This window comes from Diplotaxodon limnothrissa, linkage group LG14 (assembly GCF_057381915.1).
Source record: "Diplotaxodon limnothrissa isolate DT_005_m linkage group LG14, D_limnothrissa_male_GT1.1, whole genome shotgun sequence".
In the NCBI taxonomy this organism is placed as follows: Eukaryota; Metazoa; Chordata; class Actinopteri; order Cichliformes; family Cichlidae; genus Diplotaxodon; species Diplotaxodon limnothrissa.
The window spans coordinates 30043348-30060405 of record NC_140609.1 but is presented as its reverse complement, the minus strand read 5'-3'; the positions used below and the strand labels follow the sequence as shown (position 1 = coordinate 30060405).

The 17058-nt window shown below is 39.3% G+C and overlaps 1 protein-coding gene across 1 annotated transcript in view; it reads left to right on the top strand.

Moving 5' to 3' along the window:
- The window catches only part of rpa1 (replication protein A1), a 31540-nt gene extending 24697 nt beyond the window's left edge, over nucleotides 1-6843 (top strand). Inside the window, exons 14-17 of the mRNA XM_085370339.1 lie at nucleotides 1152-1328; nucleotides 2493-2600; nucleotides 2891-2977; nucleotides 6235-6843. Of these exons, the coding sequence (XP_085226465.1) occupies nucleotides 1152-1328; nucleotides 2493-2600; nucleotides 2891-2977; nucleotides 6235-6342 (480 nt within the window). The 3' untranslated portion in view covers nucleotides 6343-6843. The remainder of the gene's footprint in view (nucleotides 1-1151; nucleotides 1329-2492; nucleotides 2601-2890; nucleotides 2978-6234) is intronic.
- The last annotated feature ends 10215 nt before the right edge of the window (nucleotides 6844-17058 follow it).

Below are 17058 nucleotides of genomic sequence, written 5' to 3'. Positions count from 1 at the left end.
AAAGTCTTTGTGTGCCACAACCTCAAGTTTCCACATTGCCCCTCTGCCCTTTCTGACAGCAAGTGGTCACCCTCCACTTGTTGGCTTGACATCCCATTTGTAAAAGCCAGTGACAGGGCCAAAAAAAACAAGTTCTTCTGCCCTGTTCCTACTGGTCTGTCACACGTTAATTAAAGAGGTATTTACTTGATTAATTGGAGCTCTTGGAAAACTAGTAGAGGTTGGTGTCAGGGTTATATTTTTGCTCAATCAAAATAGTCAAGGGTTTAAAAAAAGAAAGCTTAGACATTTGCTGTGTGTTGAAACAAGATTTGTTTCCCCCGTATTTTCTCCCTGTCATTTACCTCATTCCTAAGGGCAAGTGACATTAAGTAACAATTGTCCTTGAGCTGGAAGTTAATTGAGGTGATTGTATGTCATGTAATAGCCATGGTCAGTATGAACAGAAGAGCAGTTTAAAAATCATATTTTTATTGCACTTTGCTCTTGTTTGTATTTAAGTTAACCAAGTTATTACAGACATTTTCATGGTTTTCTGACATCTGACTTGAACATTATCAGACATGGAAGGTCAGTTGCTTTGCCAAGGCACAGTTATTCATCCTTCATCAAACCATAGAAAAGCCAGACTTATGTTATGACAGGCTATTCTGAGGTTAGTATGAGGTGGGAGACTCTCCAAAAACAGTCAGCTTTTGGACTGCAACAAAGACGGAGAATAAAAGGACAACTAGAAACTAGAACTGTCAGGAGATTTGTTTCCATCGACTATGGCAAATGTCACTTGGTTGATGTTTTCCATGACAACAAAGAAAACTTCCTGGAAGCTGTTTACATGCAGCATGTTTCTCAAGTTTGAATCCGTGGAAAAGCAGCAGCTCCCTCAATAGTTGGCATTTGTGTTGCCATTAGCATTCTGGTTGGCAGTGTTGGTTATGCATCTGCTCCTTAAATGATAATAAGTTTATTTCTGACTATTCGCATATATCACTGCATAGTCCCAAAAATGCCATCTTAATATTAATTTTATCCTGTTTCTATTTTGGTTTGCATTAGTGAACATCCACAACACAAAGGTCATGAGAGTGAGACGTGATGAGTATGTCACAGTTACAATGTTTATACTTTTTTTTTTTGGGTCTTTTGTTTAGGCTGACTACTACACCTGCGTAGCTACGATTGTGTTTCTGCGCAAGGAAAACTGTCTTTATCAGGCCTGCCTGAGCCAAGACTGCAACAAAAAAGTGGTTGACCAGCAGAATGGCATGTTTCGGTGTGAGAAGTGTGACAAGGAATTCCCCAACTTCAAGTACCGCCTCATCCTCTCTGTAAGTGATTCAGCATGGGTCCCCCGAAAAGCTTCTGGCAGTCTTTTCTTTCTTTCTTTTTCTTTTTAAGCGATGGCATCCACTTGCAGAAACATATATGCCCATGCACACATTGAAAGATCGTTTTCGTTGAATCCTGAGTCAATGATTCTTCTAATACGTCTAATAAATAATCTAATAATACATCTAATAAACTACCAGGCATCAGATTGGTGAAGATTTTGTAAATTACATGTCATGTACAAGGAGGAGAACAGTGCAATGCAAAAGACTGCTGCAACTGTCACGAAGGTCTATCTGTAGCTCGACTGCAAAAAAATGTATTAAATCAGGTCTAATATGAAGTCCACTAACTAAAACTAGCACGTCACAAGTCTGCCACAACTGTGCACAGTCATTTGAAAGCGAGCTTCAAAGAACAATCAAATTGCTTCCAGTGAAAATGTTGTAGCTTTTTTTTTTTTTTTTTTTTTTTAAAAAGCCCATCCCTACCTTTATATTGCCTATTATATCCTGGGGCTCAATCCAATCCACCCCTTTTATGGCTCTCTCTGTGTTTAAACATATTCCCAATCTGCTCTTTGTGATTAAATTTAGAGATGTATAAATCCCATTCTGCAGTTTCTGTGACGCAGTGTAATGAAGACACATGTTGTATTCCCATTTTGCGTGGTTAGTTACGTTGGGTTAATTGCAGCAGCTTTCCCGTCGGCATTACCATTTTACACAAAACACAGACATGAATGCAAACAAACTGCATTTTTAAGTATAAAAGACAAACTCGGTGAGCAACAAGCAGTGAGAGGCATGCATCTGAAATAGGCTGGTTTTGTTTCGTACCACTCACCAGTTGACTTATAATAATAATAATAATAATAATAATAATAATAATAATAATAATAATAATAATAATAATAATAATAATAATAATAATTATTATTATTATTATTATTATTATTATTATGATTATTATTATGATGATGCTTTAGCTTAACCTGTGTGCGCGCGCGCTTTTGTGTTTGTGTCACACTTGCCGGGAGTACATAGGCTATCCACTAACTGTTACATTTTGTGAAAGGGTGTTTGTTTGATATAAGCCAGGCTACTCTGGTCAATAGTTGTTTATGCATTTAACTTTTTTTTCCCCCCTTTATTATCCGTCAGGCCAACATTGCAGATTATGGGGACAACCAGTGGGTGACTTGCTTCCAGGAGAGTGCAGAGGCTATCCTGGGCCAGAATGCAGCTTACCTGGGGCAGCTCAAGGACTCGGTGAGGCTTTCTCTGCTGAATGTAATACTTTCCTCAGGGAATGACCAGGGCAGAGCTAAACTTTAAGCTTCATGCTCCCCAAACATGCACACACATACGTTTCTGTAGACAAATGCAAATATGTCTGAAACCTGTGGTGCTTTGTTTCTTCTATTTATAATTACTTAGAAAAATCAAAGCTTTTTGTTTGTTTGTTTTGTCAGACACTTACTTTCCTTTGCACTCAAGACTGTTTGATGAAACTGGCTTTTGATTAAAGGATTATATCTGAACTTTTAATTAAAATTCAGAATGAAGCTGCCTTCGATGAGGTCTTCCAGCATGCCAACTTCAACACTTTTGTCTTCCGCAACAGAGTGAAGCTGGAAACGTATAATGTAAGTAAAAATTTTGTGGTAGTGTGAAAAAATGCCCAGGGTTTTGTCGCTGCAGCACAGTGTCAGACAGACCACATGCATTTAGAGAGAAAAAAAGAAATCTTGAGAAAAATGAGGCCGTGTCTCTGCGTCCCTGAACTACTGAAACTTCACAGCGGGAACATAAGAGGTTCTGGTTGTTTTTGTTGTTCTTCTTTTTAACATGGGAGAGTTTTCCCATTTTGACTGGCAGAACTGCGTCTTAAAAAAAAAAAAAAAGAGAAGCCGTCAGTGTTTGTCCTGGGATGCTGCTCATTTTCAGTGGCTTTGTGAAGGATGCACACACAGATTAGCTGCGGTCAGTATTTCCTGTAGGCCACACAGATAGAGGTTTGTTTTGAGGGAAGCACATAAAAGAATTGATTGGGCTGGGACTCTGAGCAGGAAGTCTGGAGCCAAGCCAGAGACTGCATCCGCCTTCAACACACAAAAAAGGGCCACTGTGTCTGTCACATTCAGCTCAGCATCCTAACTGCCAATGGCACTGCTACAAGCATGTATTGGCTTCTGTCTCCAAACCCCATATTCCTTCAACAGAGACACCTGCAACCCCTCTTTGAGTTTATTTTCTACTTCTCAGCGCTACAATCCAGCCATTGTGTCATGCTCTCACACATTGTTGTGTACTTTGATTTATAGGCTTGATGTGGGACAAAGCAGGTTCTTAACAGTTGATAACAGTCCGCTGTAACACAGTGTGACTTGCATATTGACCGGACCCCTCTAAAGAGCATCATCAGAATATTTTAGGGAATTACACTCTTCGTTTTAACTGAATGAAGTTCCCCCGTAAGGAGTGTAATAAAATTACCTTCTGTAATGCCAGTAAGACAGTGAAACACACCATCAGCACATTTAAAGGTCAGTCTAGCTATATCACATGTTAGAATAGAATCCATCACATTTTTAGCCAAATACACAGATGCGATGCAGTGCAATTATTCAAATTAAACTTAAGAAGGTAATCAAGCACTGGCAATTTAGATAATTATTGGATTGTTTCAGCAATTAAGGACTTATTAAGTATCGTTGCCATCATATCCTTTGTATTTTATAATGCTGGTTAAAGAAAATGAAAAGTTTCATCTCATACTGTAGGAAATCCTTTCCCATTTTATTGCTATTTTTTATTACATCTTTCTCCTTTTATTTTAATTTTTTTTTAACTGGTACAAAATTATTTTTATTAAAAATGTATATGTACAACAAAGTAGAGCGCCTTCTCTGATTATCACACTATTTAATGGTTGTACAGTTAAAACAGAGTGTGAAGGAGATATGTTTGGAATTAACGATGCGAACAAACTCAAATTAGAATGAAACTCATACTAAAATAAAAAACAAAGACAGGGTTGTGGGATGTTGCTGGTGTCAAAGTCAAAACCTGAGGTTGCCATTATTAATCTTTCTATGCATAAGGTCTTAAATAAATGATATTATTGTCCTTTTAAGCGCAGTATGGGGGCTGTGTAATACTATGATTAATTGGTGAAACTTCTTAATTATATTTATCATGCAAAAAATGTTATGCATAATTTAATTTGATGTAAATCTGTAGATTAAATACTTTGATCAATTGTTTATTTGACCTCATAAATATTTCAAGTCAGTACTTGACCTTTTACTTGCCTGGAACCAAGTAGCTCTAGAGTTTTTATTGTAGCTTTTCTCCCACATTGATCACTACTATTCCAGTTTTAAATAGAAATAGCTGGATTTGAAGGGATATCTCCCTTATTTTGCCCTCATGAGTTCTGTCTGATGGGATGTGGTCCTCTCTTATCACACACTTTGGGGCTTTAGTGCAAGGTGAGGGGTGTGAGTTTAGAGGGGAGCCAAGTGGTTTCTGGCACTGATTGGTCTCAGCACAGCAGGCTTTTTACTCCACCACTCCAAACTGGATGAGTTGCACTCATCCATTTTCCAGTCTGGAAGGAACTACTGGTATAACACTCCCAGGATAAACAGACTGTATATAAAAGGACATATCTACCATGATGTCAACTGTTGGTAGTTGAAGTTCAGTCTGTCACCTGAGGGACATTGCATGCACATAGTAAAAACTTGCCAATCACAAAGTAGCCCTGGAGTAAAGCAAATGAATTGCCCAGTCTTGCACTATGTGAGACTACGTGACTCTTATGGGGACAAAAAGAGCATAATGTTGTAATAAATAGGACTGAAGTCTTTCTAGGAAAGCGTTTGCTGGGGTTGTAGGTGAGCAGTGCACTTGTTCTCCTATAGTAATCTCTTCACAGTACATGACTTTTCTCCTAGCCAGATGAGTCGCCCCTGCTGGTTTTTGGAGAGAGTGAAGGTTTTACACACTTTGCATTGGTTTTAAGAGTGGAAAGCTGTGTCCACCTTTTTATGTGGGATACGTGGAGTGTGTTCATTAGCCTTCAATTTTTGTTACAGTTTAGGCAGAACTGGTACAACTGCTTTGTGTTTAATTGATGAACTTTACTTTTCGTGATAATTAAATAAAACACCCATATTTATATCTGAACTTCTTGCTTTTAGCATTTGTGAAATTTGGCCTTCCTGTGCTAAAATGTGCACCGTGCAGGGCTCCCCTAGGTCTTCTGCCCTGATTCTAACATCAATTTCCATTCATATGATTAAATTTGAGCAGTTTGAGGTCGCTTTATATTTGTCTGCATATTTCACTTACAAAAAAAACCAAGCATTAAGATCTAAAAGGATTTATTTTTTCTTAAAGAATTGGGTTCATATCCAAAGAAAAATGGTTTACTTTTCACCCACTTAAGCAACAGATGATCAGCGGAGACAAAAGGAGTGTAACCACTGTTTAAATGCAGAGAGTAATAGCCCTGGTAGAACCGCCTTCCCCTGTCTAGACAGCTATGGAGATGTCTAAGGCTTTAAATGTTCGACTCTGTCTTTCATTGGTAATTAATTATATTACATAATGATTTTTAGTCGTTAGCAAAATCTTGTTGAAAACATTTACCATGGGATAAATGCCAAAGTCCAAATGGCTCTATATATTTATACAGCCATTTGGAGATATATCTATCTATATCGATAGAGACAGATATATATTGATCTGTCTGTCTTTGTTGTATAGATGGATATCTATATATGATATAGAGAAATGGAGATATATATATGTGTATACGTACATACATCTATCTGTTGGACTTGATTTTTTTTTTATGCCATTTCTCATATGAATGTCATTTTCTTTCTGACAGGATGAATCGAGGATTAAAGCTACAGTGATGGATGTAAAGCCTGTTGATCATAAAGAGTATAGCAAGAGGTTGATCCTGAACATAAGGAAACTGGCGGCTAACCACTAGGAACCTTTGACAAGTGTTCTAGTTTTGTTTGTCCTTGCAAATCTTTCATTTTCTGTACAAAAAAAAGGCTGTCACTGTGTTGTAGTTTTTGCTTACCAATCAGCTAGGTCAAAATGATCTTTTGGTACTCTTTGTCCTTTTGTCATGATCATATAAAAAGGATCTTTTCTTTTTTTGTTATTATATGAAGTCAGAAGAGAGAGTGGGTCAGTAAGGCACAAAAGAAGAAATCACCACAGTGTCTGTCTTAAGTAAGCCACCTGTTTATGTGTATACTGTGGTCATGTGGAGGTGGTAGCTGCTTTTAAGCAGAAAACCAGCAAAGTAGCAAGCACTCCTTTTCACCCTCTGACGTGCACTTAGAATGGCAGGGCTGGACCTGCGCATGCCAGATAAGACCATTTGCTTTCCCACTCTTTCTTTTTTTATTTTATTTTTTCCTCCTCCGACTCTCACATACTTGCAAACATAAGCACATACACACATGTGCAGTGTGGGCCTAATGGGAAATGTACTACGTTCTGTTTTGTGTTAAGTAGAGACATATTTGTGTCCACTGTGTGTTTCACAGATTCTGTAGTTTTGTTTATTTGTGATAATTATCAGTCGGAATAAAGATATTTGTAATCACGTTAAAAAAAAAGTGTATTCCTGTTAATTACTGTGCATAATTAATGCAAAACAATAGTGCTTGGAACACCTGATCCTGGGCTGAACACCCCCCCCCCCCCCCCCCCCCCCATTTTTCTCGTTTTTTTTTTTAATTTGTTTTTTTTTTAAAAATAGTAAACATCAATAATGTGTGCGCCCCCCGCCCCCAGTGTGCATTCAGGGGATTTATGCGAGAGCTGGTGCACAATGCCCTCAATCTCCAAAGGTTTTGCTCAGATGTGCAACAGATTCCCTGCAAACTTCACTTTCATGTTCTATTAAAGCAGAACATCAGTGAGGCTGCACCTTCCCATTTTTCTTGTGATATTATCTAGTTTCTGTTGATCGTTTCTGTTGCCTGTAGTGTGTTGAAATGGATTCGACCTGTCTTTAAATGGTAAGGAAAGGTAAGTTTTACTTGGAGGGGAAACATGCTTGGAGACATGGATTAGGTTTACTATAACCAGACCCCTCCATTTCTTTCCAGGTAGCCTTTTAAAAAACAAAACAAAAAAAAAACTCCTTTTCATTTCAGTTATTAGTGCTTTTCTAGATGTTGCAGTACATTTAGAGTATTTTCAGAGCAACACAACTTGGATGTAGTGTCAGATGGTGTCAAATATAGACAGTAATGCTTTATTCTGTTTAGTCTACCAAACACAAAGACATTGGGGCTTTTAAGGCATCCAAACTGATTTTTGTTTTTTATTCATGTGCTTGTGCACTACTGTTGAGGATGAGGTTTGTAGATCTTGCAGCATCTCTGGGGACTTTGTTGTGGTGAGGTGGCATTGTCCTTGTTTACATCTGCTGCCCCATAAGCTTTTGTGAAAAAGGAGAACTTGTTATGTTATTGGCTAAAGTAAAATAACCAGGTAATTTAATTCTCACACCTGTTTTCAAGTTGAGATGATTACATAGTTCCAGGCAAAAAAACAAAACGTAAAACATCGTAATCTGTTTATAACTGGATTTCTTACTTATTAGACTGATAACACAAAGTGGACTGAATTAGATTCGTTACCCAAGAATAAGCTGCAGTTGCAGCTTTATTAGCAGTGGGTGAGTATGGCTGGGCAAAACGTTTGTGACCGATAATCAGTCAAAAGACCCATTTCTGGTTCGAACAGCTCCATCGGGCACAGTTTAAAAACTTTTTAAAATGGCGAGATGGCGCATCAGTATAGTTCACGGCTTTCTTCCCAGGACTCTGTACAGTACACTGAAAATGTAAGTTTGTACCAGATATAAATTTAAGCTTAGCACCCTAGTAAAGGCCATTTTGTATCAAAGATGATTGCATTTAAATAATTAACCTACCTACTGACTGTTTGGCAGAAGCAACAACTTAATTTCAATCACAAAATGTTTTTAGTTAATCTCTATCATGCAGTGTGCAAAAACCAAATTGCTGAGAGTAATGATCCCAGCAACTGGTCTTGTTCAATGCCCTGGAGACGCCTTGAATAATAGAGCAGTAAGATAAACTTGTCTGTCATTGTGTAAATTAGTTAATATAAATTAGCTTTATTTTTGTTTACCCTTCAGCTTATTCTAATAAGTAGTCTGTTTTATTGAGAAAGCTTACTGTTGTTTTACTATAAATGAATGCAGTTTCTTTTTGATGACCCTGCTTTGACAGGGTTCATCCATCAACTGTTAAATAACAAATGGTTACTGTATTTGTCTCATTTCTCTGGTAGATGTTTGCATTGTAGTCCATTTATACAGTTTAACTGAAAGGACTGCTAGCGGTGTTGAAAACGAGTTGCTTGTCAGCAGTTTGAACTCTTCCCAGTTTAAAAAAACACATTTAAGAAGGTGAAATTAAATTATATGAAAACTCATCAAATCAACTGTTGTTACAGGACTTGATTGCCAACTAAACAATGTGTGCAATTACCCCTGTGAACATCATAATCAAACTCAAGGTGATCATTTGGTTGTAGCAATTAGAGCTCATAATGTAAAATACTGAGTGGGACAAGCTATTAACTACTGCCAAGCCTTATGGCTTTGTCTTGTAATTTCAAAATTTACATTCAACCCAAATCTAAATTTTATTTACAAACTTGGCACTAGTATTATTTTATCACAATATCTACGGAATAAACTAAAAGCTTGAGTCTGTCTTCATATCATAGTCGGGTATTTACACAAAGCACTAAGGATGGGATTTTGGCAACAGTCAGTATGGGGCTTCCAACAGGTGAATCCAGCCATCGCCTTTGGACTGGGATAAATTAGAATTGCAGTAGTGAATAATAATAAATATTTATTTATTGCCATATGCATTAGTTTAAAAATGCATCTGATTATATTATACTCGCTGCCAAAGGTATTTTGGCTTTTGGTGCAAGGATGTCACACGGTTTCTGTCTATTCCTCCAAATGTGAGTAAAATATTCTGAAATGTAAATAATTTCCCTGAAAGCATAGCACACTTCTGTGATGTAGTGATTACACGATTATGACCAGTAGGCATGAGCATATTTCAGTAGTGCAGAATAAAATGGATCAGTCTTATTAACGTTGTGCTCTGTGCCAAACACCACTGGGCATGTGTGTTGCTGAGTTATGAAGAAAGTATTCTTGTTGCCCCAACTTACACCAGGCATAGTACATATTGGCGAACCACAGGCGGTGCTGCTGATGAGCCATTGATTGCTTCTTTGTTGTGCTCATTTATTTCATCGAGGTGTTTATAGGGTTGACATTTTCTGTGTCAGTGCTGGAAAATATAATTTATAGGTTTACATGTCCCCTTAAAGAATGACACGAATTTAATTCTGATTACAACTGCCAATAAGATGGAGCACCTAAGGCACCTTGTAATGCTTGATGACTCCTGGGCTGTTGCTGGTTGCCTTTCTACCTCTGCAAATATTTTGATCTTTATTTTATGTCATAAATTTTAAAGATTAAATGCTACAGAGTCCTTTTTTTTTTCTTTTTTTTTTTGCATAAGAGCAATTTTTTTAGGAACAATGTTGTTTTTGTCCTGGTTGTGGAACATTGGACTCTTTTCATCCTCTTGAGGATATTCAAGGGTGTGTGGGAGTTTGCCCAACCAGTCTATGTGTTTGGTGAAAAAGTAGAATGAATGGATGGAGTGTGGTTTCAAAGCTGTACGATGTCTAAAGAAAACCCAGTAAAGACTTCTGAAAACAGATTATTAGTGCTATTTCCCTCTCTATGCTGCAGATCTTTATCCAGGTCTGCATCTAAAGAAGCTCCATCTTCATCCAGAACCCATCTCACCATTCCCAATTGTTATTCCCCCTCCCAACATCAGGGAGCATCTGAATCAAGACACAGATTTTTCAACAGCTTCACACCTTAGGATGAACCCTTTTACCCCTTACCCATCCTCCTGAACCATCCTATATCCCTACAACTATGTAGACTTTGTGACACACACACACACACACACACACACACACACACACACACACACACACACACACACACACACACACACACACACACACACACCAACTTTCACCTACACGATCACCCGACTTCTCCACCTATACAACTTTGCACACTGCATTGTAAACTTTGTGCATAATTAGACTACCCATCTCCATTTCAAATACACAACCCTGTTCACTATGTGAATATTCATCTTGCATTGTGTACATTGTGTATTATCAAGTGGATATACTGCTGTTTTTCAGTCTTTGGGAAACAGCATTTCATTGTTGACTATGGATGCAGGAGTAATGGCAATAGGGTTCAGTTCAATAATACTCCATGATTTGCTCATCTGGTAAATTTGTAATACATTGTTATAGATAGCTGTGTTATATGTCGATTTGTTTACATAACGGCTTGAGGAAAAAAAAATCTGAGTTGTTGCCTCAGTGTCTGCTTTAACATAAATACAAACAAAAGCCATTTTGCGAGTGGGATCGATTAATCCTATGGAAAAATGTATTCCTGCAATGCACTGATTTCAGTACAGGCATTTAATGTGTTTCTGGTAGTCTGTATTTCAGCTTCCTGATTGTGGAATCGGTCCAGACATTATGGAGTGCATGGTCACTTAGAATACACATAGACTACAGGGTCTTTTTTTAAAATGAGAATATGTTGTATATCAATAAGTTATTGTTTTTATCAACAGCCTCAGCCTTGGCCTTTCCCAGTCTGCTGTTTATTCGCTTTTATCGCCACTACTGCTTGTTTGGACCAGCAGGTTGAGACTGTGGCATGCAGGAGAGCCTGTGGCACTGACATTAAGAAGATGTATGGGCGGTAGGAGGACCCCTTGGGTACTGCTGTAATGAATGGGAGTTAGCAGTGTGTGTGTTTCTTATGATTCATGAGTCTTGTTGCCTTCCTGGTGCACGGGTGTCCTTTCCTGGGACCGGTGGAAGGCTGTGTTTGTATTTGAGCGTGCAGCAGTCCAGACTAGTCTTGGGACCTGTTGACCAAACACAAGTAGCACTGTCTCAGCATGGCTATTTTTAAAAAAAATTTTTCCTGACTGGCCACTTGGAGAACTGTGATTGTACGAGAGAGGGAATACTTCTGCCAGGATTTGTGTTCAGTCTTCAAATAGGGTGCAGAAAATTACACTGACAGTCAAAATGTCTGGCAGGTGGAAAGCCGATCGTTACAATAATTGTTGCAATCAAATAAAGTAATAATCCACTGTTGTTCTGAAAAGCAGAGCAGATTGAATCTGTAGATACAATTGTGTCTTGGGCCCCAATCCTGTTTCCACTTTAATTGGATTTGGGTATAGATAAAGTTCTGCTTGTCTTCACAAGCACTAGATTATAAGGCCGAGCAGTGAGTTTGTATTGTTTTCTGCAGTGACTCCTCATCATTGTCAGGATCCTGGAAAATGCACTTTACTTTGATTCAATTTCTTTTTTTTTCTTTCTTTTTTTTAATAAATAGGACAGGGGGAATGAATGAGAGAAAGAGGGGGAGAGAAAGAAAGAAAACCAAAGGGGAGAAGAGACGGTGAGAAGGGGGGGGAAGAGAGAGAAAAAAAAAAAGAACTCCTGGGTCACCTGTATGGAGAAAAAAAAAAAAACAAACAAAAAAAACAAACAGAGGAGACAGCAAACAACAAAGAGCAACATAATAATAGAGAAAACAAAGCACCATCACAATAAACTAGCTAGTCATAGATATCAATATTTACTAAATAATAAACGATATTGTGCAGCACGCAAGATAGACAGCGCACAGTGTGCTTTGAGGCAGCAGCCAAGAAAGCTTTAGTCCGCGTCTGTGAATACCCATGTGTGCATACCTGTGTGGATCAGCATGCTTGCATTCCAAAGGTTTCTCCATGTAATGATCTGCTAGGGAGTGTGGGGGGGCCACAGCCCCGTCCTCCAGGGTGTGAAGTGGGTATGGAGGAGATCAAAACTCCAGACATCCAGAGGCCCCCAGAACACAAGAGACCATGGAAGACCAACAGAGGGGCAGCCGCGCCACTGTTCCAGTAAGAGCTGAGGAGAGTCCCAGATGAGGGCTCGCCCAGCAGCCGCGGAGCAGAAGTCAGGGGGAGTTGCAGTGACGCGCCCGTGAGCTCCGCCGGCCCCCAGCTGTGCCTGAGTGACCGAGCCCCAGGCCGAGAGGCCGGGGGCACCCCACCTCCAAAGGGGCCCGAGCGAGCCCCAGGCCCCGACAAGCGGCCGCCAAGGAGTGAGCCGGTGTGTACCCAGACGCCCACCCCCAGACACAAAGAACCACCAACACACCGACACCTGAGGGAGTCCGCCACCGGCAGGGGAAGTGGTGGTGGGTGGAGATAGGCCTCCAAACCTTGGAGGGCCTGAGGTGTCCCCAGAGAGGTGGCGTCTGATACCCAACCTGACATATAGACACAGACATACGGGCACACACAGACACAAACATCCATTCCCACCCTCATGCTCTTTGATTCAATTTCAGTGAATCCTTTTCATTTCTGTGGTCCGTTTTTCTCACACAAATATTCTCAACAGAATTGCAGACTGCGGACACATCTGTTTTGTAAATTCTCCAGAGCACGGTAGCATCATCTAGTTGGGGTTTTATAGTTTTGGTCTCTATAATTTTGTCTGGCAAAATCTTTCAGGAGACTGCTTGCAACATGTAAGTGATAATGATTGGATACTTCAGAGCTGAGTATTGGGCGATTTGGTATGTGTGAAGGATGCTGTCTGCGTCATTAAAAATTAATGTTATATAGATGAATTGTAAGGTGCTTACTTTCCTCTGACTTTGTGTCCCCAGTTCCACACAGATTTCTCTCAATTTATTCACTTGTTTTGAACAACTTTGAACAACACTTTTCACACCTACGGGTTGTGAATGCATTAGCTGCAAACAGCTCTGCTCTCCAACACAGTCAAGAATGGGTCACTCAACAGAGACAAAGCTTGCCAGGCTGTATAGTATATCATTGTGCTTTCATCAGTCCCTGCAATTTAAAACCACTTTGCAATGTTAATAAATTATTACATGACGACATTTGTTTAATTCTTTTTTTTTTTTTTCAAGAAGCCATCAAAGTACATTGGGCAGTTGTAATTTACTAGGTTACATCTGAATAATACTGTAAGCCTAATCTCTTTATATTTTCTAGGAAAATGGGAAATGGATACAGTGATTTATCGAAACATGCGAACATACATGGAATTACACTATGTAAGGCAAAACCAGAGTTTTTACAATACAAGCTTGAAAATCAATATTTGGTATTAAACATTATCTTCAACACAGCCTGAACCATTTTGTCATTTCTTTAATCTTATAGACTGATTAAAGACGGCTCTTTATTGGATGTTGGCTGCCTTTTGTCCTTTCCTCTACCAAAATGATCCCACAATCCCTCCCAATGTTGAGGTCTGAGCTTTGGGGAGGCCAATCCATGACTGATAGTGTTCCACTGTATGTTTTTCTATTCAGGTATGCTTTTTACTGTACTGGCAGTGTGTTTTGGATCATTGTAATGCTGAAAAATGAAGTTTCTGACTGTATCTGACTGTACTTTGCTGGATTCATAGTTCCATCAATTTTTGACAAGATCCCCAACAGAACTGGCTGAAATGCCACCCCAAACCATGTTAGAGCCTCCACTCTGCTTATGCCAGTATAGTCCACCTCAGCTGTTTCGGTTTCTTTTCATTAAGAATGGCTGATACAACTCCTGATGACCCTTCAGTTGATCCGTCTACTGGTTACTAAAGGGTCAGGTGCATTTCTCAGGTCTTGTGACTGATCTTTGCTGGATCCCCCCCCCCCCCCCCCCCCCCCCCCCCCCCCATTTTATAAGGACGTGACTTCCAAATACAGTTCATATGTTGTAAATAGCTCTTCTTTTGTCCTCCACTTGTCCACATTCTTGAGGGACACACAGCACACCCTGCTGAGGTTTGCCAAGTTTCCAGGAAACGGCTCTTAGGGAATCACCTTGGTAGGAAAATATTATTTTGTGACTGTAAAACTGTAATCTTTCAGAAATTTAACTTCTTAAAAAGATGTGTTTTGTGACAGGTTGTTAGTAACAAAGGTTCCTTGCTATGTGTAGGAGCAACATTGGTTCATCTCTTGAGTTGGCTACATTTTTTTCTGAATAATTTAAAGACCTTCAGAGAATCTAAGACCACAATAAAAATCAGAAGAAAGTCTGGCTCCTTTAAAGAAAATATATAAAGAAATGAGGAATGGTTCAAGACTTGTGCACAGTATTTTATGGATATTAGCCTGAATAGTGACAAAAAGAAAGATGGGAAACATATTTTCAGAAATAATTAGAAAAGGCACTCACTTTCTGTCAAGACCTCAGCTACATTGATTTGTTTGTCAGTAAATCTTATCATTGAGTGGCTGACTTCCTTGGCTGTTTTTTTTTTTTTAATGATCCTTTAAGGTTTGTTATGCAATCTCTCAACATAATTACTGAGCGTACAAAATATATCTTCTGTTTCTTCAAATAGGAACCCACTTGAGAATATCTGATGTGTTTAAAGCAGCAACATTTTGATATAATTACTGTTTTTGGCTTTCTTTCCATATGTATTAGGAGAGACAGTGGTGATGTGGGGTGGGATTGTCCTGTCAGTCATTTTATATTTATTTATTCTTGTCTTTTCTTGAAGGGAAGGTATCAGCACCACAGGGGCATTTTGAATCATGCCAGTATATTTTCCATCTACTCATTACATTGAAGCAGGAAAAAAGGAAAAAAATAAATAAAAGAAAAATACATCAAAGACTCTGAGCGTCACTGGAATTACTATTCTAGTATGGTTTCCAGTTTCAAAATAACTTTGAAGTTTCATGTTGCTCTTTTGTAAAACTCACAAAGGAACTGACATGCCATGCACTGGTCTTCATTCTGTATGTACAGGTGCTGGTGACCTTGTCTCGGCTCTCTTTAATTGGATGACCCACTACTTTGAATAAGGGCTTCTCATCAGTGAATATCGAGGAGTGGTATCATCTCAGAGTTCATTGAAGTGTCAAGATCACAAGTGATTAGACAGGCCAAGGAGAAGTGTTGGAGCCTGTCAGAGGCTGTCTAACCGCAGTGAGAACGTACTGCGTGTGGGTCTGTTGTCTTCCCTCTGGAAACACTTGTCTCCTTGAATAAACTCCGATGGCATTGTAAACAGTAATTTACTGTGATGCCAGTACTGTAAAGTCCAGTTCTTGGATACTTATACGTCATCACTACATCCACCTTCTCCATTCAGCCCCTTTTCTCCATCTCTCGCTGCTTCCATTTTCCATCCTTTCCAGCTTCTATACAGGGACATGTCCCTGTGGAGTAGGAATTGGACAGGCCTTTTAGTTACGTAACTGGTTCCTCCTTATGCTGCTTTTGTGCCTCACTTTCCCTTCCTTTCTTTTCTTCTCTCTAATTTTCACTCTTTCATGCACTGGGACTTTAATTGTTAAGAAATGCTGCTGCCTTCAGGCTTGAGTGTGTGACCTCTACTCTGTCCCTTTGTGTGCGTCTGCATGTGCTTTGAGGACACGCAAGCTGGAGAAAGGGGATTCTACACGACTTCAAACTCACTCAGTCCCATCCTCTATGCTTCTTTCCTCATCTCTGTACTTTCTATATTTATAGAATTCCTCAGTGTGGAGATTCACTTTTAGCATATCCTGTTTTTATTTTTTTATTTTTCTATTTTATTTTATTTTTTTATTTTCTCTTACATTGTTATCTTTTCTCAATATCTGTCCTTGGTCACATTATCGCCTCAGTGCAGTGGGAGTCCAAGTGGAACTCATGCATTCAAAGATGTTTGTTTGATGCTTGTTGAGAAAACAAAATTTGTTTGCTCCTCTGTGTCTCTCCGGGATGCAGATTATATCTCCATGTCAAGTAGGCTAGGCCAAACGGACCCACTGAGTGGAGGCCGTAGCCTCGGGCCCTGCTACAATATGTCTCGGTAGTCTGTCCCTCTGGATGCTTAGGATGATGCACTGTGGTGACAGAGTAATTTTTCTCCTGTATCTGCACTGTGCTCCATATTCGCAAATCTCTTTGTTGTTGGCAGATGCTAAACCGGATCAGCCAGAGGGAAACAGTTGGAGGGACAACTAGAAAGCAAGGCAAAATTGGCTTATTTACTTACTTACTTGTCAGTGGAGCCTTCTCCTGTTTCTGGGATAAGATGAAAAAAGTAGGAGTCAGGGAGAGCGACTTTGCTGTCTCGGGAGCTGACAGAATGCCTGCACAGGCAGCTTTGCACACTTCCTGCAGGAGATGATATTTTGACATCTTTTTACAACCCCCTTGAAGACAAGGCTGAAACTGAAGAAACCCTTTACTACCTGAAAGCGATGGAAAAGGAGTGTTGGCAATGAATGAAGGCTTGAGTTAAATGAATAAAGAAAATCCTCTTGAAAATCTCAGTTTTTTCTCCTTTTCTTTAAAATGTGTTGTTCTGTTTATGACTGTCTCATTTAAAGCATTCCTACAAAAATGTGCTGTCTTGGGCTTATTACCGAGAGGATGCATGTCTTCGCAGTTAGTGAAGTGAAATGCCACACCATATCATGCAAACTTAACAAATAGACCTCTACAAAGAGACATTGAGA